Source organism: Giraffa tippelskirchi, chromosome 12 (genome assembly GCF_054371585.1).
Source record: "Giraffa tippelskirchi isolate mGirTip1 chromosome 12, T2T-mGirTip1v1.2.pri, whole genome shotgun sequence".
In the NCBI taxonomy this organism is placed as follows: domain Eukaryota; kingdom Metazoa; phylum Chordata; class Mammalia; order Artiodactyla; family Giraffidae; genus Giraffa; species Giraffa tippelskirchi.
The window spans coordinates 150,024,459-150,049,443 of NC_137286.1; the positions used below are offsets into that span (position 1 = coordinate 150,024,459).

The following is a 24,985-nucleotide window of genomic DNA, read 5'->3' on the forward strand; positions in this document are numbered from 1 at the left end:
CTATCTTTGCATGAAATGTTCCTTTGGTATCTCTAATTTTCTTGAAGAGATCTCTAGTCTTTCCCAATCTGTTGTTTTCCTCTATTTCTTTGCACTGATCGCTGAGGAAGGCTTTCTTATCTCTCCTTGCTATTCTTTGGAACTCTGCGTTCAGATGGGAATATCTTTCCTTTTCTCCTTTGCTTTTTGCTTCTCTTCTCTTCCCAGCTATCTGTAAGGCCTCCTCAGACAGCCATTTTGCTTTTTTGCATTTCTTTTCCATGGGGATTTTCTTGATCCCTGTCTCCTGTACAATGTCACAAAAAGCATAGGGCACAAAATAATTAATTCATTAAATGAATGGAAAAAAATACATTAGGATGTTGACTTTTTTTTTAAAGTTGTCTTTTCATAGTTAGAATTAGCTTAACAAGCACTTTCTAAAGTGAGTCTAAAGTTTCTTGGCTCTGCCTTAATAGCCTAGCTTTAACTTTGACATTTACTCAGCCTTTGTGTGCTAACAGCTTGTTGATTCGGGGTTTTAGAGTTAAAGTGTGAGGCACATGCAGTAGATAATTCTGGAATCAAGCTCGAGTTCCTGATAGTCTTATAACCTGGGTAATTGACTTTGAACATTAGGTTCGTCATCTGTAGATGAAAATAATATTGGAGTTATAGTGTTAGGATGAAATGAGATGATATATGTAAAAATAGCAGAGTTCCTGGGACTTGGTTAAAAATTAGTTATATTTTTCCCTTCTCTTTTCAGTCTTTATAGAGATATTATATAATAAATGCATGTGCCATTCCAGACTTAAAATTTTTCAAGTATAGAATGGACTAGAAATAGCATTTCATTCAAAATTATGATCCCTGAAAATCATTCATTTATTTCTACTTTGTTGCAGCACTGTTTTTAAAGAATAAAATTGTGTACGTTAGAAAAATGGAAGTATTCCAGGAACTTCGTAAGACGTCGGCACGTTTGGAGTGTGACCACTGCAATTTCAGAGGCACAGATTATGAAAATGTACAAATCCACATGGGTACCATCCATCCAGAATTTTGTGATGAAATGGATGCCGGTGGGTTAGGTAAAATGATATTTTACCAGAAAAGTGCAAAGCTGTTTCACTGCCATAAATGCTTTTTCACCAGCAAGATGTACTCGAATGTGTACTATCACATCACATCCAAGCATTCGGCTGCAGAGAAATGGGATGAGAAACCAAAAAGTCAGTTCAGCAAAGAAACAGAACCTGTGAAAAGCCCCCCTCTTCCTGAACACCAGCAAACGGCCTCCAGTTCTGCAGAACTCCTGAAACCTGTCCCTGCCCTTTCTATAGAAACACAGAAACTTGGCCCAGTTACATCTCCAGAATCACCAGAACCCGTTCCTCTTCCTTCCGTGGACTCTCAGCAGCCTGGCCCTGTTGTTTCTCCTGAGCCACAGACACCTTCTCTTCCTTCTCCCGAGCCTCCAAAACCGGCCCCCGTTTCTTCTCCTGAACTTCCAAAACCAGCCCCTCTTGTTTCTGAATCTCAGAAACCAGTCCCTGTTCCTTCTCCAGAACCACAGAAACTTGCTTCTGTGTCTCCTGAGCCAATAAAGGCCACTCTGACTAATCCCAAACCCCAGAAACACTCCCATTTCCCAGAAACATTGGTGCCGCCTTCAGCCCCATCCCCTGAGTCACCAGTATTAGCTGCCTCCCCAGAACCTTGGGGACTGTCCCCAACTGCATCTCCGGAGTCTCGGAAGGCAGCCCAGACTGTCTCCCCTGAGCCGAGGAAGCTGTCCCCATCAGCATCTCCTGAACCTTGGAAGCCGTTCTCTGCTGCCTCCCCAGAGCCTCGGAGGCCAGCTCCAGCTGTGTCACCAGGCTCTTGGAAGCCAGGGCCACCTGGATCCCCCAGGTCTTGGAAATCCAGTCCGTCAACAGCATCAGGACCTTGGAAGCCAGCTAAACCTGCTCCATCTGTGTCTCCTGGACCTTGGAAACCAATTCCTTCTGTGTCACCTGGACCTTGGAAACCGGCTGCATCCGTGTCCCCCGCCTCCTGGAAGTCTTCATCAGTCTCATCTGGTTCCTGGAAATCTCCTCCTGCGTCTCCCGAGTCCTGGAAGTCTGGCCCACCAGAGCTGCGAAAGACCGCTCCCACCTTGTCGCCTGAACACTGGAAGACAGTCCCTCCAGTGTCTCCTGAGCTTCGCAAACCAGGCCCCACACTGTCCCCAGAGATCCGGAGTCCAGCGGGATCTCCAGAGCTCAGAAAGCCCTCAGGGTCTCCAGAGCTTTGGAAGTTTTCTCCTGATCAGCGGAAAATGTCTGCTGCTTCAGTTGATTTTCCTGAGTCCCAGAAAGGTTCCCGTGGCGGCTCCCCTGATCTCTGGAAGTCTTCCTTTTTCATCGAACCTCAGAAACCTGTCTTCCCTGAGATCCGGAAACCAGGTCCTTCTGGGCCATCTGAGTCCCCAAAAGCAGCCTCTGATATCTGGAAGCCTGTTCTCTCTCTTGATACAGAGCCTAGAAAGCCTGCCCTGTTTTCTGAGCCTACCAAAACCGCCCCTCCTCCTTCTCCTGAACCACGAAAACGTGCTCTTTTTCCAGAGCCCCGGAAGCATGCCCTTTTCCCCGAACTTCCAAAATCTGCCATCTTCTCGGAGTCTCAGAAGGGAGTTGAGCTTGGTGATGAACTACAGGCAGATGCCATAGATGATCAAAAGTGTGATGTTTTAGTTCAGGAAGAACTAATGGCTACACCTAAGAAACTCTTAGAAGACACTTTATTTCCTTCCTCAAAGAAGCTCAAGAAAGACAACCAAGAGAACTCTGATGCTGAGCTTAGTAGCAGTGAGTATATAAAAACAGATTTGGATGCGATAGATAGTAAGGGCCAAGAATCAAGCAGTGATCAAGAGCAGGTTGATGTGGAATCTATTGATTTTAGTAAAGAGAACAAAATGGACATTACTAGTCCAGAGCAGTCCAAAAATGTATTGCAGTTTACCGAAGAAAAAGAGGCTTTTATCTCTGAAGAAGAGATTGCAAAATACATGAAGCGTGGAAAAGGAAAGTATTACTGCAAAATTTGTTGCTGTCGTGCTATGAAGAAAGGTGCTGTTCTGCATCATTTGGTCAACAAGCATAATGTCCACAGTCCCTACAAATGTGCAATTTGTGGAAAAGCTTTTCTTCTAGAATCTCTCCTTAAAAATCATGTAGCTGCTCATGGGCAAAGTTTGCTTAAATGTCCACGTTGTAATTTTGAATCAAATTTTCCAAGAGGCTTTAAGAAACATTTAACTCATTGTCAAAGCCGGCATAATGAGGAAGCAAATAAAAAGCTGATGGAAGCTCTGGAACCTCCACTGGAGGAGCAGCAAATTTGATTTTTAAACATGGTGTAGATATGTGCTCTACAGAGTTGTTTATTGAACCCGTTTGTTGAAAGTATCAGTTAGAAAGCCTAGTTGGGTCAGTAGATATTGATGTTTGTGGTGTACTGTGTTTGTCTCAGTAGCGTTACAAAGAATAAGAGTTTGTAATTTTTTTTTCCTGGTCTCTGTTTATGTGGCTGTTGTATTAGTCAATAAATGCATATTGTATATTCCACATGGGTAAAATTTCTCTAATTTCTTTAGTATATTTGAGTAATACGAAGAGGTAGGCGTTCTGTATAACAAGACTAAATCATACCCAGTTTGAAACATCTAGTTACATCTTTTTTGTGCAACTAATTTCGGACAATGGAAATTATTCGTTAGAATGTTTAAGAATTAGGCATGAAAATTCTGAGAAGTTTTGTTCTCACTTAAGAGTGTTTTCAGATCATAAAAATTATTTTAAAGTTTCTCTTTGGTCATAAAATACTAGTTTATTAATCTTGAACCACTTTTAGGTGTTTATTAGCTTTGATGTCATGGAAATTTGGAGTCTCAGGGTTGCCGATTTTCTGCCAAAAGGGGAAATTGAGTCAGTTTAAAATATAGTTTGCAGTCTTCTCCTGTAGGAAGCTGAGAAACAGGCGTGTGATCTTGGGTCTTGTCCTTAGTTGATTGCTTTGGAGTCTTCCACTCCGTACCCTACCCCAAGATCTGGCCCTTGCCTTCCCTGTGAGCTCATACCAACAGGTGATCCTTACTTGCCAAATGTGTGAAGAGTTGAACCTCCTCCTGGGCCTTCCGCACCATCTTTTGGGGCTTCAGACCAGGGTCATGAGCAGAACCGAAAGTCTTCCAGATTAACCACAGAAAGTTTTATAAATAAACATTACTGTTTAAGAATACGTCAGTTCCGTGTTTTTCACAGTTGTTACTGTAAGTACTTGGTGCCTGTTTATGGATTGTTTTATTCTAGAATATTTTGTCAAATGTGTATCAACCAAATTAAAAACAAAGGCTTTCATGTTAGCAACATCTTCCTGTGTGTTTTCTTTTGTGTGATTTTCATCATATGATACCAAATTCCATTATTTCCAATTTCCACTTGTTTTCACACTCATTTTCATATCTGGAGCAGCATTTTCTAAGCTCTATTTTCTCAGAGTGGTCAGGTAGGTTCAGGGACTATATGGTCATCCCTTGGAGTCCACAGGGAAGTAGTTCCAGGACACCCTGCAGATACCAAAGTCCATGGATGCTCAAGTCTCTGAAAAGCATGTAATGTTTGTATATAACCTGCGCATGTCCTCCCGTACTTGAAATCATCTCTAGATAACTTACAGTGCTTAATACAATGTAAGTGCGTTGTAAATAGTTACCAGCAAGTGGCAAATTCAAGTTTTGCTTTATGGAACTTTCTGGAATTTTTTTCTAATATTTTTGATCCATGATTGGTTGAATCCACACAAGTGGAAACCAAGGGTGCACGAGGCCAAGCTTCATGAAGCTTTGCATGAAAATTCTTATCAATCCACATTAACCTATTAAGGTCACTTAATCCTGGTAGTGGTCAATCCTGACCATTCCATTTAAACAATAGGAAGCATTTAGTGTCATAAGGATTCTGATTAGCCAGGAGTGAGATACTGGCTTTTATCAAGCTGTTCCAGACACTTCAAGGGAGTGCTTGTTTGATGGAATTCAAGTGCATACACTGATTGGGAATGCGGTGCTTAGGTAATGCTGGAAGGTCTCCTAAGCTCCATACCTGTTACTTCAGAGAGCACGGTCTGGCAGGGAAGGCACTGCTTGATGGGGTTGTTGGTTTACACTGGGCAGCTTAACAAGCTTGTGAGTTGAGTTGACTCCTAGACATGATGCCAACAGGCAGGAGAGGGAAGGTATCTTGGATACAGCTCTGTTATATGCTGACTTGATTAAAATTATGAGTAGAAAAACAAGGGACCTCCAGTGCCTAGAAACCATTTTGAAGCCTGCAATCAAAACAACCGTGTCTGAGAATGTAACAGCATGCAACAGGGTCTTTGGAGTCATGTATTTTGGTGCAGCCTTCTCAGTCCTCCCTATGCTCAAGGGGAAGCTAGCTAGATCCTGTAACTTGGCATCTCATGTTGGTTTTTAATAATACTATCATAAGGTAGATTTGGTGCTAGGTTCAGTTGTGTTGCATGTGTAGTTCTGGCATTAAGGCCTTTAGCTGAGTAAACCAGCATGTTCCTGGCTCACCTCAGTTGTAGCTTCCCAGTTTTTTCTCCTTTTACTTCTAAGGGGTAAACTGTGACCTTAGTTTAGAACCTATTTACTTTCTTTTTATTTTTTGTTCATGTATTTTTGGCTGTGTAAGAATTTTCCACAGTTGTGATCCACACTGTCAAAGGCTTTAGTGTAGGCAATGAAGCAGAATTGGTTGGTTTTCTGGAATTCTCTTGCTTAGCACTGGTTTTACAGTTGTTTTGGGAAATGGCCAAAAGGCAGCAGCATTTATTCATGCCCATCTCTAATTTCTAGGACAAGCAGAGCCTTAGGGAAAACGCTGTTCATCCAGGTTTCTCCCGCTGAGGTAAGCCCTGCCCTGGAGCCCTCTTGGTCAGTCAACTGATTGTGACTTTACCCTTCTGGTCTCAAAGAGACGAGATTTCTTTGAGGAACAAATACAGGTTGCCATTAGACACATGAAAAATGCTCAGCATCCCTATCAGTTCAGTTCAGTTGCATGGATCCTAGGATATTCTGGAGGAGTATATCAAAAAGGACAGGGGTTTCCCAGCTCACATTAGATGTAAAAAGCCTGTCTGCCAACGCAGGAGACGTAAGAGACATGGGTTCAATCCCTGGGTGGGGAAGATGCGCTTGAGGAGGGCATGGCAACCCACTTCAGTATTCTTCCCTGAAATACTATGGACTGGCAGGCTATCCACAGGGTCCACAGAATCAAACACGACTGAAGCGACTTAGCATGCATGCATGCATATCAGAAGAACATGCTTTGTCTTAAATTGCATTAAGAATCTTTTACATGCACCTCTAAGAATAATGAAAATACATCAGAAATAAGGTGACTTAATTAACCTTAAAGGTATTTGCACAGCAAAGGAACCCCTAAAAGAAAAAGACAACCCTCAGAATAGGAAAAATACTGGCAGACAAAGACACTCACAAGGAGTTTGTCTTCAAAACACAAAAACAGCACATGCAGTTCCATATCAGAAACACAAACAACTTCCCCGCCATGCAAAAAAAAAATGGGCCAGAATAGAAAATGAAATTTCTTTGAGGAACAAATACAGATTGCCATCAGACACAAGAAAAATGCTCAGCATCCCTATCAGTTCAGTTCAGTCACTCAGTTGTGTCTGACTCTTTGTGACCCCGTGGACTGCAGCACTCCAGGCATCCCTGTCCATCATCAACTCCTGGAGCTTGCTCAAACTCACATCTGTTGAGTTGGCGATGCCATCCAACCATCTCATTCTCTGTTGTCCCCTTCTCCCCCCACCTTCAATCTTTCCCAGCATCAGGGTCTTTTCCAATGAGTCAGTTCTTCGCATCAGGTGGCCAACGTATTGGAGTTTCAGCTCCAGCATCAGTCCTTCCAATGAATATTCAGGACTGATTTCCTCTAGGATGGACTGGTTGGATCTCCTTGCCATCCAAGGGACTCTGAAGAGTCTTCTCCAACACCACAGTTCAAAAGCATCAATTCTCCAGCGCTCAGCTTTCTTTACGATCCACATCTGTACATGATACTGGAAAACCATAGCTTTGACTAGGTGGACCTTTGTTGGCAAAGTCATGTCTCTACTTTTTAATATGCTGTCTAGGTTGGTCATAGCTTTTCTTCCAAGGAGCAAGTGTTTTTTCATATCATGGTTGCAGTCACCATCTGCAGTGATTTTGGATCCCAAGAAAATAAAATCTCTCACTGTTTCCATTGTTTCCCCATCTATTTGCCATGAAGTGATAGGACCAGATGCCATGATCTTAGTTTTCTGAATGTTGGGTTTTAAGCCGGCTTTTTCATTTTCCTCTTTCATTAAGAGGCTCTTCAGTTCCTCTTCACTTTCTGCCATAAGGGTGGTGTCATCTGCATATCTGAGATTATCAGTATTTCTTCCGGCAATCTTGATTCCAGTTTGTGCTTCATCCAGTCCAGCATTTTGCATGATGTACTCTGCATATAAGTTAAATAAAAGTGAAAGTGAAGTTGCTCAATCGTGTCCGACTTTTTGCGACCCCATGGACTGTAGCCTACCAGGCTCCTCCATCCATGGGATTTTCCGGGGAAGAATACTGGAGTGGGTTGCCATTTCTTTCTCCAGGAGATCTTCCCCACCCAGGGATCGAACTTGGGTCCCCCACATTTTAGACGCTTTACCATCTGAGCCACCAGGGAAGTCAAGTCAAATTAAATAAGCAGGGTGACAATATACAACCTTGACATACTCCTTTCTTGATTTGGAATCAGTCTGTTGTTCCATGTCCAGTTCTAACTGTTGCTTCTTGACCTGCATACAGATTTCTCAGAAGGTAGGTAAGGTGGTCTGGTATTCCCATTTCTTTAAGAATTTTCCACAGTTTGTTTTGATCCACACAGTCAAAGGCTTTAGTGTAGTCAGTGAAGGAGAAGTAGATGTTTTTCTTGAATTCTAAATCCAGCTTGAACATCTGGGAGTTCTTGGTTCACATACTGTTGAAGCCTGGCTTGGAGAATTTTGATCATTACTTTGCTAGTGTGTGAAATATGACCTAGATCAAATCCCTTATGAGTATACAGTGGAAGTGACAAATAGATTTAAGGGACTAGACCTGATAGACAGAGTGCCTGATGAACTATGGACAGAGGTTCGTGACATTGTACAGGAGACAGGGATCAAGAAAATCCCCATGGAAAAGAAAGGCAAAAAAGCAAAATGGCTGTCTGAGGAGGCCTTACAGATAGCTAGGAAGAGAAGAGAAGCAAAAAGCAAAGGAGAAAAGGAAAGATATTCCCATCTGAATGCAGAGTTCCAAAGAATAGCAAGGAGAGATAAGAAAGCCTTCCTCAGCGATCAGTGCAAAGAAATAGAGGAAAACAACAGATTGGGAAAGACTAGAGATCTCTTCAAGAAAATTAGAGATACCAAAGGAACATTTCATGCAAAGATAGGCTCGATAAAGGACAGAAATGGTATGGACCTAACAGAAGCAGAAGATATTACGAAGAGGTGGCAAGACTACACAGAAGAACTGTACAAAAAAGATCTTCACGACCCAGATAATCACGATGGTGTGATCACTCACCTAGAGCCAGACATCCCGGAATGTGAAGTCAAGTGGGCCTTAGAAAGCATCACTACGAACAAAGCTAGAGGAGGTGATGGAATTCCAGTTGAGCTATTTCAAATCCTCAAAGGTGATGCTGTGAAAGTGCTGCACTCGATATGCCAGCAAATTTGGAAAACTCAGCAGTGGCAACAGGACTGGAAAAGGTCAGTTTTCATTCCAATCCCAAAGAAAGGCAATGCCAAAGAATGCTCAAACTACCGCACAATTGCACTCATCTCACATGCTAGTAAAGTAATGCTCAAAATTCTCCAAGCCAGGCTTCAGCAATACGTGAACCGTGAACTTCCAGATGTTCAAGCTGGTTTTAGAAAAGGCAGAGGAACCAGAGATCAAATTGCCAATATCCGCTGGATCATTGAAAAAGCAAGAGAGTTCCAGAAAAACATCTATTTCTGCTTTATTGACTATGCCAAAGCCTTTGACTGTGTGGATCACAATAAACTGGGGAAAATTCTGAAAGAGATGGGAATACCAGACCATCTGACCTGTCTCTTGAGAAACCTGTATGCAGGTCAGGAAGCAACAGTTAGAACTGGACATGGAACAACGGACTGGTTCCAAATAGGAAAAGGAGTACGTCAAGGCTGTATATTGTCACCCTGCTTATTTAACTTATATGCAGAGTACATCATGGGAAACCCTGGGCTGGAAGAAACACAAGCTGGAATCAAGATTGCCGGGAGAAATATCAATAACCTCAGATATGCGGATGACACCACCCTTATGGCAGAAAGTGAAGAAGAACTAAAGAGCCTCCTGATGAAGGTGAAAGAGGAGAGTGAAAAAGTTGGCTTAAAGCTCAGTGTTTGGAAAACTAAGATCATGGCATCTGGTCCCATCACTTCATGGGAAATAGATGGGGAGACAGTGGAAACAGTGTCAGACTTTATTTTTTTGGGCTCCAGAATCACTGCTGATGGTGACTGCAGCCATGAAATTAAAAGACGCTTAACTCCTTGGAAGGAAGGTTATGGCCAACCTAGATAGCATATTTAAAAGCAAAGACATTACTGTGCCAACAAAAGTCCGTCTAGTCAAGGCTATGGTTTTTCCAGTGGTCATGTATGGATGTGAGAGTTGGACGGTGAAGAAAGCTGAGCGCCAAAAAATTGATGCTTTTGAACTGTGGTGTTGGAGAAGACTCTTGAGAGTCCCTTGGACTGCAAGGAGATCCAATCAATCCATCCTAAAAGAGATTAATCCTGGGTGTTCATTGGAAGGTCTGATGTTGAAGCTGAAACTCCAATACTTTGGGCACCTCATGCGAAGGGTTGACTCATTGGAAAAGACCCTAATGCTGGGAAGGATTGGGGGCGGGAGGAGAAGGGGACGACAGAGGATGAGATGGTTGGATGGCATCACTGACTCGATGGACATGGGTTTGGGTAGACTCCAGGAGTTGGTGATGGACAGAGAGGCCTGGCGTGCTGCAATTCACAGGGTCGCAAAGAGTCGGACACGACTCAGTGACTGAAGTGAACTGAACTGCTGGCCGGCTGGCCGGCCTGCCGAGCTGAGGAAGCCCTCTCTTGGCGGCGGGGCCACGCCCCCGACTCCTGCAACTCCATCCCTTCAAGGAAACTTCTGGGGTGATTCCTGTCCAGGGGAATCATCAAAATTGGCCTGTTTCTGAAAAAGGCCCAAGTCACAGCTGTGACAGATTCTCTGGATCTCTTGACACATGGATTGACCTGCACCCTCCCCTCCTGTCAGATCCTTTGGACACGCTTGAAGAGGTCTTTGGCCTCGGCCAGAAAACAAGCCAAGATAAGCAAATACGTTTTTGTCTGTTTTTTTGAACAGGGCGAAAACGATGCACGGCCATGGATTGGAGAGAAACCTGCTCCTCTCACTCGCCTGAAGGAAGGAAGTTCTCAGCGGACCAGAACCTGCCTTCACTTCCCAGCAGGACCGGGGACGGTCCCCTGGCACCGTGCGCCCCCTACCCCTAGCCCAGCTCCCCCATCTCTCCTCCTCAACCTCCCCCTCCACCCCACAGCCACCGAGGGGGGCCCGGGGAGGGATGGCTGTCTCAGCTCCAGTTCTGAGATGTCACTTGTGAAACCGCCCTAGGCCGAGATGCCAGATTTTGCTGCCCTGCTGCTTCCTGTCCATCTCTGTCAGCCATGCCCAAAAGACACATGAAATAATTGACAGCAAATAGCGCACCCAGAAAACACAAAATGATCCTCCTGAACACAAAACGGCCATTTTTATTGATCCACGTTAGAGGTCGTTGATATCCCCACTTGATGCATGAATAGTATTCACACAGACTCGATTTCTTTTAGCTTTTCTTGGGTGCCCTATCCAGAGAGATCATGTGGGTCAGAAAGCAAAAACAGAACAGAACAAAAACCAAAACCACAGCCAAGTCGACGGAGTGCTGAACCGGAGGAACTCACAAATCCTATGAGGTAATCAGTCCTGGGTGTTCATTGGAAGGACTGATAATTGAAGCTGAAACTCCAATACCTTGGCCACCTCATGCGAAGAGTTGACTCATTGGAAAAGACCCAAATGCTGAGAAGGATTGGGGGCAGGAGGAGAAGGGACGACAGAGGATGAGATCGTTGGATGGCATCACCGACTCGATGGACATGGGTTTGGGTAAACTCTGGGAGTTGGTGATGGACAGAGAGGCCTGGCATGCTGCGATTCATGGGGTTGCAAAGAGTCGGACACAACTGAGCAACTGAACTGAACTGTACTGACCCAGATTGTGAAGAAGTGTTTGTTCTCACGTATTCACTCGCCAGTGATGTAGATGCCATGCGAGTGGCCAGAGATGTTTCTCCATAGGATCTCTTGGGATGTCGCAGGGTGCCGCGTGCAGGAGCACCCTGGGAGGTCCGATCCACTGAAAAGTCGGCATGTGGGGCAGGCACAGAATGCTTTCTTGCAGGGCCGAGGGAGGAGAATTCAGGGGTCCATACCTCCAAGCCCCAAACTTCTTGAAAGTGTTGAACATAGCATTCTGAAAGGCCAGGTGATGGAGGGACAGGGTTCGTGGTTGCAAATGTCTGGCTGTAGGAATTCTTTGTCTTTGGCGACTGTTCACCACGTAGGTCAGGTCATGAGGTTCCTAGACACCTTCCACGGGACAGATGTTCACAGGAGGAGTGGGAACAGGAGGGTGGGCTCACAGTCCACCCTCCTGTTCCCACTGCTCCCCTCCGTGAACTGGAGGTCGAATCTAGATGGGCCTCTGACCGCACACACCACTGGGTTTACATCATGCCAGTTTCACCTTCTGTTCTCACAAACTGGCACTCTTGCTGCTCCTAGAATTGTCCTAGAAAAGAAGACATCGGGTTCCATATTAGATCAGCTTCTTTGACGTGACCCTTTGAAGTTTGTTGCTTTGGCTTCAGGTGAAGAACGCTGCCTATATATAGCCTGGCTGGGAAGCTCATCAAAAGATTCCTAAGGATTCCACAAGCCTCAAGGATTCTGTTTACAAAAGGCATTTTCTGGAACCAGGCAACTTGGGAGAACGTGTCACTGGTCTGGAAAAAGGAAGGCAGCTGTCAGATTGTTCAGTGACCTTTGCTCTGCCTCCTTTTACTTGAAAGTTTTCTTCTTTTTTCTCTCCTCCCCCCCCCCCGCCACACACACACCTGAAAGCTTGCCTGACATTGTTCCTGGGGAGATGAAATCCCAGGAGACGGGAGGCAAAGTCTCTTTCACACCCCGGGGAAAACGATAGGAACGGCCCCCAGTCGTGTGATGTTTCTGTGTCTAAGGATGGCCGATATTCTCCTCTTTTTAGGCGCTCCCCTTCCTCCCCACCCCACCACCACCACCACCTTCCCAGTAGTACAGTTGCTTTTCTAGATGGCCTCTCTGTCTTCGAACCAATAGGAAAATGGACTTTAGGTTTTGCCACATCTCCGACCGTTTCTTTGTTTCGTGAGAAGAGCTTGCCCCTCGCCCGCCGACATGTCATGTGTCATGTCGAACTTGGAAAACAGAAACGATGCACGCTTCGCTTCTCTCCTTGCTGGTGAATCGAAACTATGAACGATCCATCGAAACCTCCAAAGGAGGAGAACAAAGGGAGGGAGGGCTGGGTGAAGGAATCCTGAGTGCCTATCATTCTACACCTGGAAGAGCCCCATTGATTTCCATCTCCACATTTCAAAGACGCTTCGGGTCAGTTCAGTTCAGTTCAGTCACTCACTCGTGTCCAGCTCTTTGCGATTCCGTGGGCTGCAGCACGCCAGGCTTCCCTGTCTGTCCTCGACTCCCGGAGCTCACTCCGACTCACGTCCGTTGAGTTGGTGATGCCGTCCAGCCAGCTCATCCTCTGTCGTCCCATTCTCCCGCCTTCGATCTTTCCCAGCGTTGGGGTCTTTTCCGATGAGTCAGTTCTTCGCATCAGGTGGCCAAAGTATTGGAGTTTCAGCGTCGGCATCAGTCTTTCTGATGAATATCCAAGACTGATCGCCTTTATTTAGAATGGACTGGTTGGATCTCCTCACTGTCCGAGGGACTCTCGAGAGTCTTCTCCACACCACAGTTTGAAAGCATCGATTCGTCGGCGCTCAGCTTTCTTTAGAGTCCAACTCTCACATCCATATGTGACTCCTGGGAAAGCCAAAGCTTTGACTACACGGGCCTTTGTTGGCAAAGTCACGTCTCTGCTTTTGAAGATACTATCTAGGTGGATCGTGACTTTTCTTCCAAGGGGCGAGCGTCTTTTCATTTCCTGGCTACAGTCACCATCTGCAGTGATTTTGGAGCCCCCAGAAAAAGCAAGTCTGTCACTCTTTCCATTGTTTCCCCATCTATCTGCCATGAAGGAATGGGACCGGGTGCCGTGATCTTAGTTTTCTGAAGGCTGAGTTTGAATCCAACGTTTTCACCCTCCTCTTTGACGTTGTCATCCAGAGGCTTGTTCATTCTTCTTCGCTTTCTGACTGACCCGTGTACAGATTTCTCAGGAGGCAGGTCAGGGGGTCTGGTATTCCCATGTCTTGAAGAACGTTCCACAGTGTGTGGTGATCCACACAGTCGAAGGCTTTGGCATCGTTGATCAAGCAGAAGTTGATGTTTTTCCGGAACTCTCTTGCAGGGTCACAGAGCGAGCGTCAGACGTTGAGTTAGCGATGGCACGACAGCCACAACAAGTGGGATGGATAAACACAAAAGCTGGTTTCTTTTGGACTATGGAGCCCACCTCTGTTCTTGTGTGTGTGTGTGTGTGTGTGTGAGAGAGAGAGAGAGAGAGAGAGGGCTTTGTGGTTCTAAGGCAAGCACTGAGGAGTTAAAGACTTTCTTTAACTAACATATTTTCCTTCATTTCAGTCGTGATAGTCAATGATTTGGATGAGGACATTGAATGTTTCAGGGTAGATGATTTTCGAAGGCTGTGAAGGGACTTTCCTGCCTGGTGGTCCAGGGGTGAAGAATCCACCTGCCATTGAGGCAGGGGACAGGGTGTTTTTGATTGATCTCTGATCCGGGAAGACGCCACTGGGCTCCAGGAAGGTTCAATACAAACCTATAGAACGGACAATGCCGGGCGTGAAGGCGAGGGCCAAGGGGGGACTCTGGACGAGGAGGACAGACACCGACGTCTCAGTGTAGATGGGGTGTGGCCAGCACACTCATCTGGGGCAGGGTGTCCCTAGGACCGTTGGGGAGAGCGCGCGGGAGGAGCGGGGGACCTAAGGGGACTCTCGGTCCTCTCTGCTCCATTTTGCCCCCTGAACCCTCATCTGCTCAAAGAGAGGATTCATCCTCTGGAAAGACAAAGCCACATGTGAGTGAACCTCCTTTCTGGTTCACTTGGATTCTGAAAGCGTGACGGCCAGATTCACTCAACTCTCTGGATTTCGGTGCTTCCTGAGATTCCGGCCTACTCACTGGAAGAACACATGGAGCCGGATGAGCTCTACCTCTGCATGGCGGCTCCGGGGTGCACACATTTCAGTGGCTACGCCTTGTGGACATCGCACGGAGAGCCTAACCCCAGTGTTTCAGACGCCTGTGTCCACAATGGGTGAACAGGTCTAACTGCGGGAAGCCCCAAACTTGCCACTGCCTGTTCGATCTGCAGTGACTCTGCAAAGAACAAACGTGCCTGATCTCGTGACCGATCCCTTTTTCGGAGCCAGCCTGGTGCGTGATCTGTTTTCCAGGCCACAGGCACTCACTGGCACCAGGGAGTTGTGTTCCTCCTCCTCCTCTCTGCCCCCACCCTTCGCCCCACATATGTGCCGATACCACACATACACATGTCTTCTCTGTCCCCTCCTCTGTGGGCACTCCGTGGAGTTGCTGGGTTGGGTCGAATGGGGAATCTTTGGTGGAGTGTTCCGAGGGATCACAGGACTCTTTTCCCTAGGGATGTGGTTTCTCTCTCTGTGAGGCGCCAGGTGATGAGATCTGATATCTCTGAGTCTGCCAACATTTTTCTCAGCCACAGAAGGGACGAGTTCGATCGATCAGGAGCCACTGTCTTCTGATATTTTGAACTTGCTGTCGTGATTCCAGCTCCTGGGCCTTTCCCCTCCGAACATCATTGTCCAGATAAACGCCCAGGGGTGCTTCCGTGAGTCCACCCCCCACCCCGCCCCCACCCCCAGCAGCCCCAGCCCAGCCCAGCCCAGCCCTGCCATTGATTGGTTGTCTACCTTGTGCTTCTGTGTGTCTGTCTGTTCTACCTTTATTTTGAATGAAGGTGTCTGTTCGGGCCTCCGGCCCACTTCACTCATCGTGGGTTGTTTCTCTTCTGGAAGTTGAGTTGTCTGATGCCTCGATCAGTTTTGGAGATAAAAGCCCCTTTTGCAATATGCTTGCCCTTTCCCCATGCCATACTGGCACCCGGCCCCCTCAGACACACTCCCGCAGCCTCCTTCCCCACGGGCAGGACCGCGCCGACCTAGGAATATGTTTGCAAGGCTCTCAGAGTGCAGGCAGACACACGGCCCTGACTCGGGAATCGTGGCCCTGGGAGCAGGCCCGGGGGTCTGGCGTCTGAGGAGCCACACACTTGCTGCTCGATAGAGGCCTGAAAACCCACTCTCTGGGGCTGCCTTTCCTACCTCCAAGGAAGATAGCATGCCCAGAAGCCTGGGGGGCTGAGAGTCACCCCTGGCTGGGAAATGCTGGCTGGGAGGTCAGTTTTCAGTGGCAATGGCTCCTGAGGCCCTGCACCCAGGGAGGGCTCCCACACTGCCCGGTAACGTCAAGGCACCCTCCACACGGCTGTTCCATCACGTTTGCTCTGCAGAAGAGAGCTCATGAACCTAGGTCGGTCTGCACCGTGCTCGGATCCTGCGGGCAGAACACCCTGGGTGCCCACCTGGAGCCCGGGCCTAGGGGTCGAAAGTCTCATGTTTCTCCCGGGGAGCCCTAACATGGGGCGGCCCAGCAACTGCTTGCAAAGGCATCCCGTTGCTGTTTGCTTCTTTCTGCCAGAGCTACCTTTGCTCCCCACTTCAGTTTTTTCAAAAGCCAGGGGCTGGCCCACCACTCCTCACCGGGGTCCCATGGGAGGTGCCAGATGACCCCAGCATGGCACCCGGCCCCTCAGACACACTCCCGCAGCCTCCTTCCCCATGGGCAGGACCACACTGACCTAGAAATGTGTTTGCAAGGTTCGGAAAGTGCAGGGTGACACACAGCCCTGACTTGGGAATTGTGGCCCTCGGAGCAGGCTTGGAGGTCTCACCTCTTAGGAGCCAAACGCCTGCTGCGAGGAGAGCCCTGAAAACACATTCCCTCGCCTGCCTTTCCTCCCTCCAAGGTAGATAGCTTTCCCAGTCTCTTGCATGCTGAGAGTCACACAGGGCTGGAACGCGCTTGCTTTAACGTCATTATTCAGTGGCAATAGCCCCTGAGGCCCTGCGCCTAGGTCGGGCTCCCACACTGATGGGCAAATCAAAGTGACATCCAAATGAGTCAGCTCTTCGCATCAAGTGGCCAAAGTATTGGAGTTTCAGGTTCATATTAGTCCTTCCAATGTATATTCAGGCCTGATTTCCTTTAGGATGGAGTGGTTGGGTCTCCTTGTGGTCTAAGCGTCCTTCAAGTGTGTTCTCCAACACCACAGTTCAAAAGCATCAAATCTTTGGTGGTCAACTTTCTTTATAGTCCAATTTTCACATACATACATGACACATGGACAAACCATAGCCTTGAGTAGTCGGATCTTTGTTGGCAAAGTAACGTCTCTGCTTTTTAATATGCTGTCTAGTTTGGTCATCACTTTCTTTCTAAGTCGTAAGGGTCTTTTTGGAGAAGGCAATGGCAACCCACTCCAGTATTGCCTGGAAAATCCCATGGACGGAGGAGCCTGGTAGGCTGCACTTCATGGAGTTGCTAAGAGTCGGACACGACTGAGAGACTTCACTTTCACTTTTCACTTTCATGCATTGGAGAAGGAAATGGCAACCCACTCCAGTGTTCTTGCCTGGAGAATCCCAGGGATGGGGGAGCCTGGTGGGCTGTTGTCTATGGGGCCGCACAGAGTCGGACACGACAGAAGTGACTTAGCAGCAGCAGTAGCAAGCATCTTTTAATTTCATGGCTGCAGTCACCATCTGCAATGATTTCCGAGCCCCCAAAAATAAAGTCTGCCACTGTTTCCACTGTTTTCCCATCTATTTGCCATGAAGTGATGAGGCCAGATGCAATGATCTTAGTTTTCTGAATGTTGAGCTTTAAGGTAGCTTTTTCACTCTCCTCTTTCACTTTCAACAAGAGGCTCTTTAGTTCTTCTTCACTTTCTGCCATAAGGGTGGTGTCATCTGTATATCTGAGGTTATTGATATTTCTTCCGGCAATCTTGATTCCAGCTTGTGCTTCATCCAGCCCAGCATTTCTCACGATGTACTCTGCATATAAGTTAAATAAGCAGGGTGATAATATACAGCCTTGACATATTCCTTTTCCTATTTGGAACCAGTCTGTTGTTCCATGTCCAGTTCTAACTATTTCTTCCTGACCTGCATACAGATTTCTAAAGAGGCAGGTCAGGTGGTGTGGTATTCCCATCTCTTTCAGAATTTTCCCCAGTTTATTGTGATCCACACAGTCAAAGGCTTTGGCATAGTCAGTAAACCAGAAATAGATGTTTTTCTGGAACTCTCTTGCTTTTTCCTTGATCCAGCAGATGTTGGCAATTTGATCTCTGGTTCCTCTGCCTTTTCTAAAACCAGCTTGAACATCTGGGAGTTCACAGTTCATGTATCGTTGAAGCCTGGCTTGGAGAATTTTGAGCATTACTTTACTAGCTTGTGAGATGAGTGCAATTGTGTGGCAGTTGGAACATTCTTTGTCATTGCCTTTCTTTGGGGCTGGAATGAAAACTGACCTAACAACCTAGATGTTTTCAATTGCATATGCTAAAAGAACCAGCTTTGCAGTTTCCAAGAAAAAAAGTTTCATTGTAACCAATTCTCTCTGAAGTCCAAGGAATATCATGGCCATCCTGCATCAAAAAGTCATCTTTTCTTTATGTAGTCATAGTTTCATGCCTAAATTATAGACCAAATAGTGCTCAAATTAACTCTGATATCAGGGGCAGATCAGCTGAGAAAAAGCTTGGATTGTCCCTCTGGAGGGAAGCTTGGTCCTATCAGAAGAATCTGAGGGGTTAAGGGAATTTGCAGGAGTGGGAAAAGCTTGGTCCATCCTACATGTACCCTAATCTTAAATAATGCTTATTTACTTTACTGAAGTAAAAAAATAGATTATAAAAACAAATATAAATCACTGAAAGGTAAATTCATAATCTGTGATCGAAAGCTGCATTCTAAGAAATCTGTGTTCTCTTAACCTAGAGAGTAGACTAAATTCCAGTCTGATACCAGCTTACCAGATAACAAACAAAAAAATTGTTTACGGGTAAGCTTAGAAAAGTCTTTCCCATATATTTTAAAGTAACAGTATTTTTGCAAAGGCATCCGTGTGAAACCATAAAAGGCATGTTTAAAACCTGATTAAATTGAAATTGACAAAGTAATCTGGTCATTGCTGTGACTTGAAACACTTTAATATGGTAAGTAGAATTATAACTGACAGCATTTTACCAGAACATATCAGATTTTCATGAATGTCACATAATTTCTAGGATATCTATGTTAGTATCATCAACCATACAATATAACTTGAGAAGATTCATCACTCCTTCTGACAACACTTCCCATGCAGTTTAACAGGCCAAATGAACTCAGGTTGTTTAATATCTCTCTTTGGGAGGTCTCAGGGGCCCTGTGAAGCATCCCAAAGTTAGCTAGAAGTCAATTATTTAGGAAGGTTTGTTCATAAATATCAAAAGGGTTTATAACAGTCAGGAAGGATCACATACGTCACTGTGAAACAATACTTACCCACTGAGCCAAAGTTAACAAAAGATTTCAAAGGTAAACCTAGAACAGATCACTTAAGAGGTAAAGAAACCTAAAACCCATCAGCAAAGGCAGTTCAGCATCTCAGGGAAACTTGTTCTAGGCACAGAGCTCTTTTCCGGGGGCCCACCTTCCATAAAGCCTTCTTATCACTTTCTGTACCCATTCCTTTGCTTCTCCCACCCTGAAACTGCCGCCTGTAAGTCAGAACTACTTCTTTTTCCTTCATAAAATGCGATTTCATACCTCATACCTTCTTTAATAAGAAGACATACATTTTCCTTAAGCAACCAAGAACTGACTTTTATATTGGCATTCTACAGATTGGTGAACATACGTATCAGTGATACTATCTAAAAAAATTTTTGCTTTCTTATAGTGGACATCTCAGGATGGCACCAGATACAATTCATGGAGAGTCAAAAACCTCTTTAGTTTCTGTGTAAGAGGAAGGTCCTGTCAAGTAGTGAATGTTTCAGAACCTTAATTTATTTGGAAATGACCTAGCTACTCAATACACTGTCATCACTTAGTTTAGCACAACAATAGAAATTCAGGTAACCAAAATCTGGAGAAACTATTGTAAATTCAGTTCAGTTCAGTTGCTCAGTCGTGTCTGACTCTTTGCGACCCCATGGACTGTAGGATGCCAGGCTTCCCTGTCCATCACCAACTCCCGGGGCTTGTTCAAACTCACGTCCATCGAGTCAGTGATGCCATCGAACCATCTTATCCTCTGTCGTCCCCCTCTCCTCTGCCTTCAATCGAGACTATTATAGACAGATATTTTAAAGCATAATTATTTTTAATAGTTTATCTAAAAGCTCATATCGCATTTACATTTTTTAGGAGTTTTTTGTTTTGTTTTGCTTTTAGAGGTACTTTCTTTGTTGACAAGCTAGTGACAGATATAACAATATAGCAATTTTTAACTTATAATAAACCTAGGCATTATAAAAATTTTATGCTTAATGTTAATGACTCTTAGACACGTCTATATTAGAGTAGTGAAAAAAACCTAAATATTTAATATTGACTATTTCGCAGTTCACATGAATCTAAAATTCATTTAGGTCAATTTTTTCTTGTATTTAGAACTGTTTGATTTGTAAGGGCTTCCTTTTCTTAAATAAGAACTCCCAACTTCAGCAATATTATCAAAAAACAGAAGATTCACACTGAGACATACATAAATCCACACAGACAGAGACCTTCTAGTTTTCCGCCTAAGATTTAAAATATCTCTTTGACCTCCTTTTTTGGGGGAGGGTGGTTTGAAGTTCTCATTTGCCCAAGGCTGAGATCTCAGGCAAAGTGGGCAGTGTTTTTCAAGGAAAGGGTTAACTTCAAGCTTTGCTCTAGGCAGGCCTTTAAACAAGCTAATTGTTCTTAATTGCATATGCAAAAGAACCAACTTTACAATTTCCTTGAAAAAATTTTTTTTTATTTTATCCAATTTTCTCTGGTTCTATAGAGTATCATGGCCATCCTAGGTCAGGTCATCTTTCCTTTCTGTAGTCATAGTTTTATCCCTGAATTATAGACAGATCAGCGGATAGAAAGCTCGGGTCGTCTCTGTGGGGTGGATTTGCTCGTGGATGGTTGTCACCTGGCGGCAGTAGCGAGGCCCGCGGGCCTCTCCTAGGAGCGGGCGTATGGGCGGAGCGCACCTGGCCGCGTCGGGGGCGGAGCGCGCCTCTTCCGAGCTCTTAGGCAGCGGGTCCCGGGTCTCAGGGGTCTCCATTACGGCTGCGAACGCCCATTTCGTGGGCTCCTGGGTCCCCGTCGATCGGCATTCAGTGAGTGGAGCGGAGGGGTGCGGACCACAGGTAAGGGAACTGGGGCTCTGGCGCAGGGCGGAGCAGGGAACCACGTATTCCGCCCTCTCTGTTGGCACAGTCTCGGAGCCCCCTAACCTGGCGGCCACAGAAAGGCCTCGCCATTGGGGTCAAGGCCTTTATTACCACTTTACCCCGTCGCCTAAAGCTCAGACCCGCGCGGTTTTCCCAAGCAGCCTAGTGCCCTCAGCGAGGTCCCCAGGAAGTCCAAGGGATTTATCCTGCCTGGTGATTTCACCTGCTGGGACTCCACAACCCTTCCTCTGGCCGGCTGGCCCAGCCCTGCTTCGGGCGGTTTGCAGCCCAGCGGGCCCTTGACCACCTTCTGGGATGGGAAAGGGAAGGGTCCACGAATTGCACCCTAGAAACTTAGTAGGGTGCATGGATTTAAAAACCTGGTGGCCACCCAGGCGGAAAAGAAGGGAGGAGGGCACCTTGCTGACCTTTCATGGTGGCATCTGTGGCTGTCTTGCTGAGAGGGGGCCTTTCCATGGGCACCCTGTGCAATAACTGTGGTGTTTTGGAACTGAATAATTAGAACGTGTAAAATCTTTAAATTATGTTGTGCTTTAATTAAAAAAACAAGCTCCAAGTTTTTTGCAAATTGAGGTCTAAAAATTGAAGGCCTATTTTCCTTCCACTGTGGCATTCTATGAAGAAATGTGCGTTCTTTTAAGAAAAGAGTCAGAAAAGTGAGGGAAACAGAAAACTCAGAGGTGCCCCTGTAGTTTGGTGAACGCCTTACGAGGCCACTTGTAAATGCTGCTGGCTGTTGGGAGGTAGTCTCTTCCCTTGGCTGATGGGCACAGAGCTCTGCAGGCTTGTCCTTTGCATGGATGTTTTTGTTTGTGGAAATCCAGCTCGGAGCCATCTCCTGATGTGTAAGAATTTCCCCGACTAGACCCCTAGGCAAATCCCGCAGGGCCAGGGACTCCTTCCTTCATTGTATTTGTTTGACTGAAAAGCAGCAATGCCATATTTTTCTTTAAATCTGGTCTATCATCCAGGCCTTGGAATAATATTTCCCATCCCTCTCAATAGGCTTGGGTTCCAGGATTGAATTATAGTCAGTTGTCCATGATTTTACAGATGAGGAAACTGAGACCCAGAGAGGGTGGAGGACTGTCCAAGGGAGAATGGGATATCCTTCCAGGAACTCTGGCTCCTGGGTTTTTAATGAGCTTCCTACCTAGCATGGTCATTAATTGGCAAGTGTTGACATTGAGAATAAACTATTGGTGGAAGTGTAGAAGGCTTTTTTAAAGAATGTGCCTAAAGATGCTGTGCATCTTATGGAGTATTTTCATTTTACTCCCCAACCCTTGGAACGTACTGGGCACAGAGCAGATGCTTCATCATTTTTATTGAATAAGTTCAGTTTCACACAATTAGATCCATAGTGTCAGCAACACTATGAGGTATATTAATATTAGAACAGTGATCGTCACAGTTGGTACTTCACAGATTAGTAAAGAAAGAAAACTTTTTCTTAGGAAGACTGTAACAGAATTGCTAAGTTTTAAGTTTTTCCCACAAGGATATTAAAAAAAATGAATCAAATCTCTCCGATCATCACCAAGGCTATCGGAGGTCTGTTGAGGACCACATGCCAGGGAGGTTCTACCTCTTGGGACACCTCTGCTTCAGCATCTCCCTAAGCCAGCAGCCTGGGACAGCTGAGTACCCATGAAGTTCCTTCCTTGACCTCGGGAGTTTTTCTGGAAGACGATTTTTTGACAGACAGGGGTGGGGGAAGGTTTTGGGATGTTTCAAGTGCCGTCCGTTTATCGTGCGCTGTTTCTATTTCTGTTCCCTGGTGGCTCAGTTGGTAAAGAGTCTGCCTGCAACGCGGAGACCGGGTTCAATCCCTGGGTCGGGAAGATCTCCTGGAGAAGGAAATGACAGCCCACTCCAGTATTCTTGCCTGAAGAATTCAATGGACTGAGGAGTCTTGTGGGCTACAGTCTATAGGGTCACCAAGGGTTGGACACGGTTGACTGACCGAACACTTGTTTCTATTATTATTTCATCAGCTCCACCTCAGATCATCAGGCATCAGATCCTAGAGGTTGGGGCCCCTGCTTTAGTTCCCTCTTTCATCTTCTACACAGCTCCAGCCTGCTTCCACCTGCAGAACTACCTGCTGGGCTTCTCTGAATGTGACTAAGAGTCTCCTTCCCTCACTTCCTTTTCTCTGAGTCCCTTCTATCTGGGTTTCCCTGATCTCCATTTAGGCACTTTTGCCCCAGGTGGTGCTAGTGGTAAAGAATCTACCTGCCGGGGAGCGAGCTCAATCCGGCGCCATCCTGCTTCGGGGCCCGGCCGGCAGCGCGGGCTCCCAGGGCCCCAGACACCGAACCCCCGCGAGGAGGGTAGTGCTCGGGGTTGGGCCGCCGGGACCGTTCCAGGGGCCATTCCTGGAGCCGCAGGACTTGGGGCCGCGAGCGGCACCATCATGGCTGCCGGGGTCGGGACGGGAAGGGTCCGGGCTGCGTCGCACGTACATGATGACACCTTGGAAATGCTGTGACTTCCCGACTGTCTGTGGGGGAGCTAACCTTGGAGAGCTGAGCGTGCGGCCGCTGGCGTGGGGCGTTGGGCTGGCGGCCTCGGCTCCGGGCTCCCTAGCTCAGGTTCTCGCCCCCCGCTTCCACACGCAGGCATCTCTCGGGACAGCTGGCACAAGCGCCGTAAGACCGGGGGCAAGAGAAAGCCCTACCACAAGAAGCGGAAGTATGAGCTCGGACGCCCCGCTGCCAACACAAAGATTGGCCCCCGCCGCATACACACAGTCCGTGTGCGGGGAGGCAACAAGAAGTACCGGGCCTTGAGGCTGGACGTGGGGAACTTCTCCTGGGGCTCGGAGTGTTGTACACGCAAGACAAGAATAATCGATGTTGTCTAGAACGCATCCAACAACGAACTGGTCCGAACCAAGACCCTGGTGAAGAACTGTATCGTGCTCATCGACAGCACACCGTACCAACAGTGGTACGAGTCCCACTATGCACTGCCCCTGGGCCGCAAGAAGGGAGCCAAGCTGACTCCTGAGGAGGAGGAGATTTTAAACAAGAAACGATCAAAGAAAATTCAGAAGAAATACGATGAGAGGAAAAAGAATGCCAAAATCAGCAGTCTTCTTGAGGAGCAGTTCCAGCAGGGCAAGCTTCTTGGTAAGATGACTCCTGCATTTGGGGGAGGAGGCATCTCAAGATACGGTGTGCTCTCTGGGGGCTAGAGAGTTCACCAGAAGGGTTTGATAACAGCACACAAGCACAAATCAGAATATTTGATCATCTGGTTTGTTTGAAGCGGAAATGGAAGATAGTGGGCAGGAGCCCATAGGCCTGAGCTTGGTCTAGGCCTCTTGAGTTTCAGGAGTATCTTGAGAAGTCTGTGTTCAGGCTGAGGGGATTGTCTCAGTGATGAAAACTTTGTCCAGTTCTGCTACTGACTTTCAAAGTGATGATAAAGTATATCTGAGGAGACATTGGGCTTCGTGTCTGCCCCCAGGATACCTGGACCAACATGGGCACTTAAGGGGATACGATACGTAGGTGTGGATAGGGCCACAGTGTCATTTTCCTGAGGACCACATACTCTCTTGCAGCATGCATCGCTTCAAGACCAGGCCAGTGTGGCCGAGCAGATGGCTATGTGCTAGAGGGAAAAGAGCTCGAGTTCTATCTGAGGAAGATCAAGGCCCGGAAAGACAAATAAACCCTCTTCCCTTCTGTCTTAGCTCATATAATAAAGGCGTTTACTGTTCCATGTTCAAAAAAAAAAAAAAAGAACCTACCTGCCAATGCAGGAATTCGATCCCTGGGTTGGGAAGATCCCCTGGAGGAGGGTGTGGCAACCCACTCCAGTATTCTTGCCTGGAGAACCCCATGGACAGAGGAGCCTGGCAGGTTACGGTCTGTAGGGTCACGAAAAGTCAGACATGACTGAAGTAACTGAGCATACACACAGGGTGTGCTCCGTCTGTTGGTTTTCTCAATAAGGTCTTCCATAGAGTAGAAATTTTTAATTTTATAAAGTCCACATTATTTTTTCTTTTGTTGATAGACTTTTAT

General features: G+C 46.4%; 3 protein-coding genes, 1 long non-coding RNA gene and 2 other non-coding genes across 8 annotated transcripts in view; all 6 read left to right on the forward strand.

Annotated features, from left to right (window-relative positions):
* The window catches only part of UPF3A (UPF3A regulator of nonsense mediated mRNA decay), a 41,886-nt gene extending 37,487 nt beyond the window's left edge, over window positions 1–4,399 (forward strand). For all 3 annotated transcript variants that reach the window (XR_014071471.1, XM_081550959.1, XM_081550960.1), the window contains one exon: window positions 888–4,399. The gene's annotated coding sequence lies outside the window, so the exon portion shown is untranslated. The remainder of the gene's footprint in view (window positions 1–887) is intronic.
* On the forward strand, window positions 926–4,399 carry CHAMP1 (chromosome alignment maintaining phosphoprotein 1). Its single transcript, XM_081550951.1, has one exon. It carries the CDS (start codon window positions 926–928, stop codon window positions 3,371–3,373), a length of 2,448 nt encoding a protein of 815 aa, XP_081407077.1. The 3' UTR covers window positions 3,374–4,399.
* Window positions 4,400–5,892: 1,493 nt separating this feature from the next.
* Window positions 5,893–15,431, forward strand: LOC145530136 (uncharacterized). The gene is made up of 2 exons (XR_014071473.1): window positions 5,893–5,945; window positions 10,514–15,431. It is a non-coding gene; the product is annotated as an uncharacterized LOC145530136 (long non-coding RNA).
* Window positions 15,432–20,726: 5,295 nt separating this feature from the next.
* On the forward strand, window positions 20,727–24,650 carry LOC145528661 (small ribosomal subunit protein eS8-like). The gene is given in 4 exon segments (XM_081547308.1): window positions 20,727–20,900; window positions 23,159–23,409; window positions 23,538–24,082; window positions 24,520–24,650. Coding segments are annotated over 4 exon segments (1,080 nt in total). The 3' UTR covers window positions 24,630–24,650.
* Window positions 23,409–23,487, forward strand: LOC145530681 (small nucleolar RNA SNORD55/SNORD39). The gene has a single exon (XR_014071991.1). It is a non-coding gene; the product is annotated as a small nucleolar RNA SNORD55/SNORD39 (small nucleolar RNA).
* Window positions 24,327–24,397, forward strand: LOC145530722 (small nucleolar RNA SNORD38). Its single transcript, XR_014072026.1, has one exon. It is a non-coding gene; the product is annotated as a small nucleolar RNA SNORD38 (small nucleolar RNA).
* Window positions 24,651–24,985: the final 335 nt, after the last annotated feature.

Bases quoted from the DNA above. Each gene is read 5' to 3' on its own strand.
- CHAMP1 (XM_081550951.1), top strand. From the start codon at position 926: ATGGAAGTATTCCAGGAACTTCGTAAGACGTCGGCACGTTTGGAGTGT.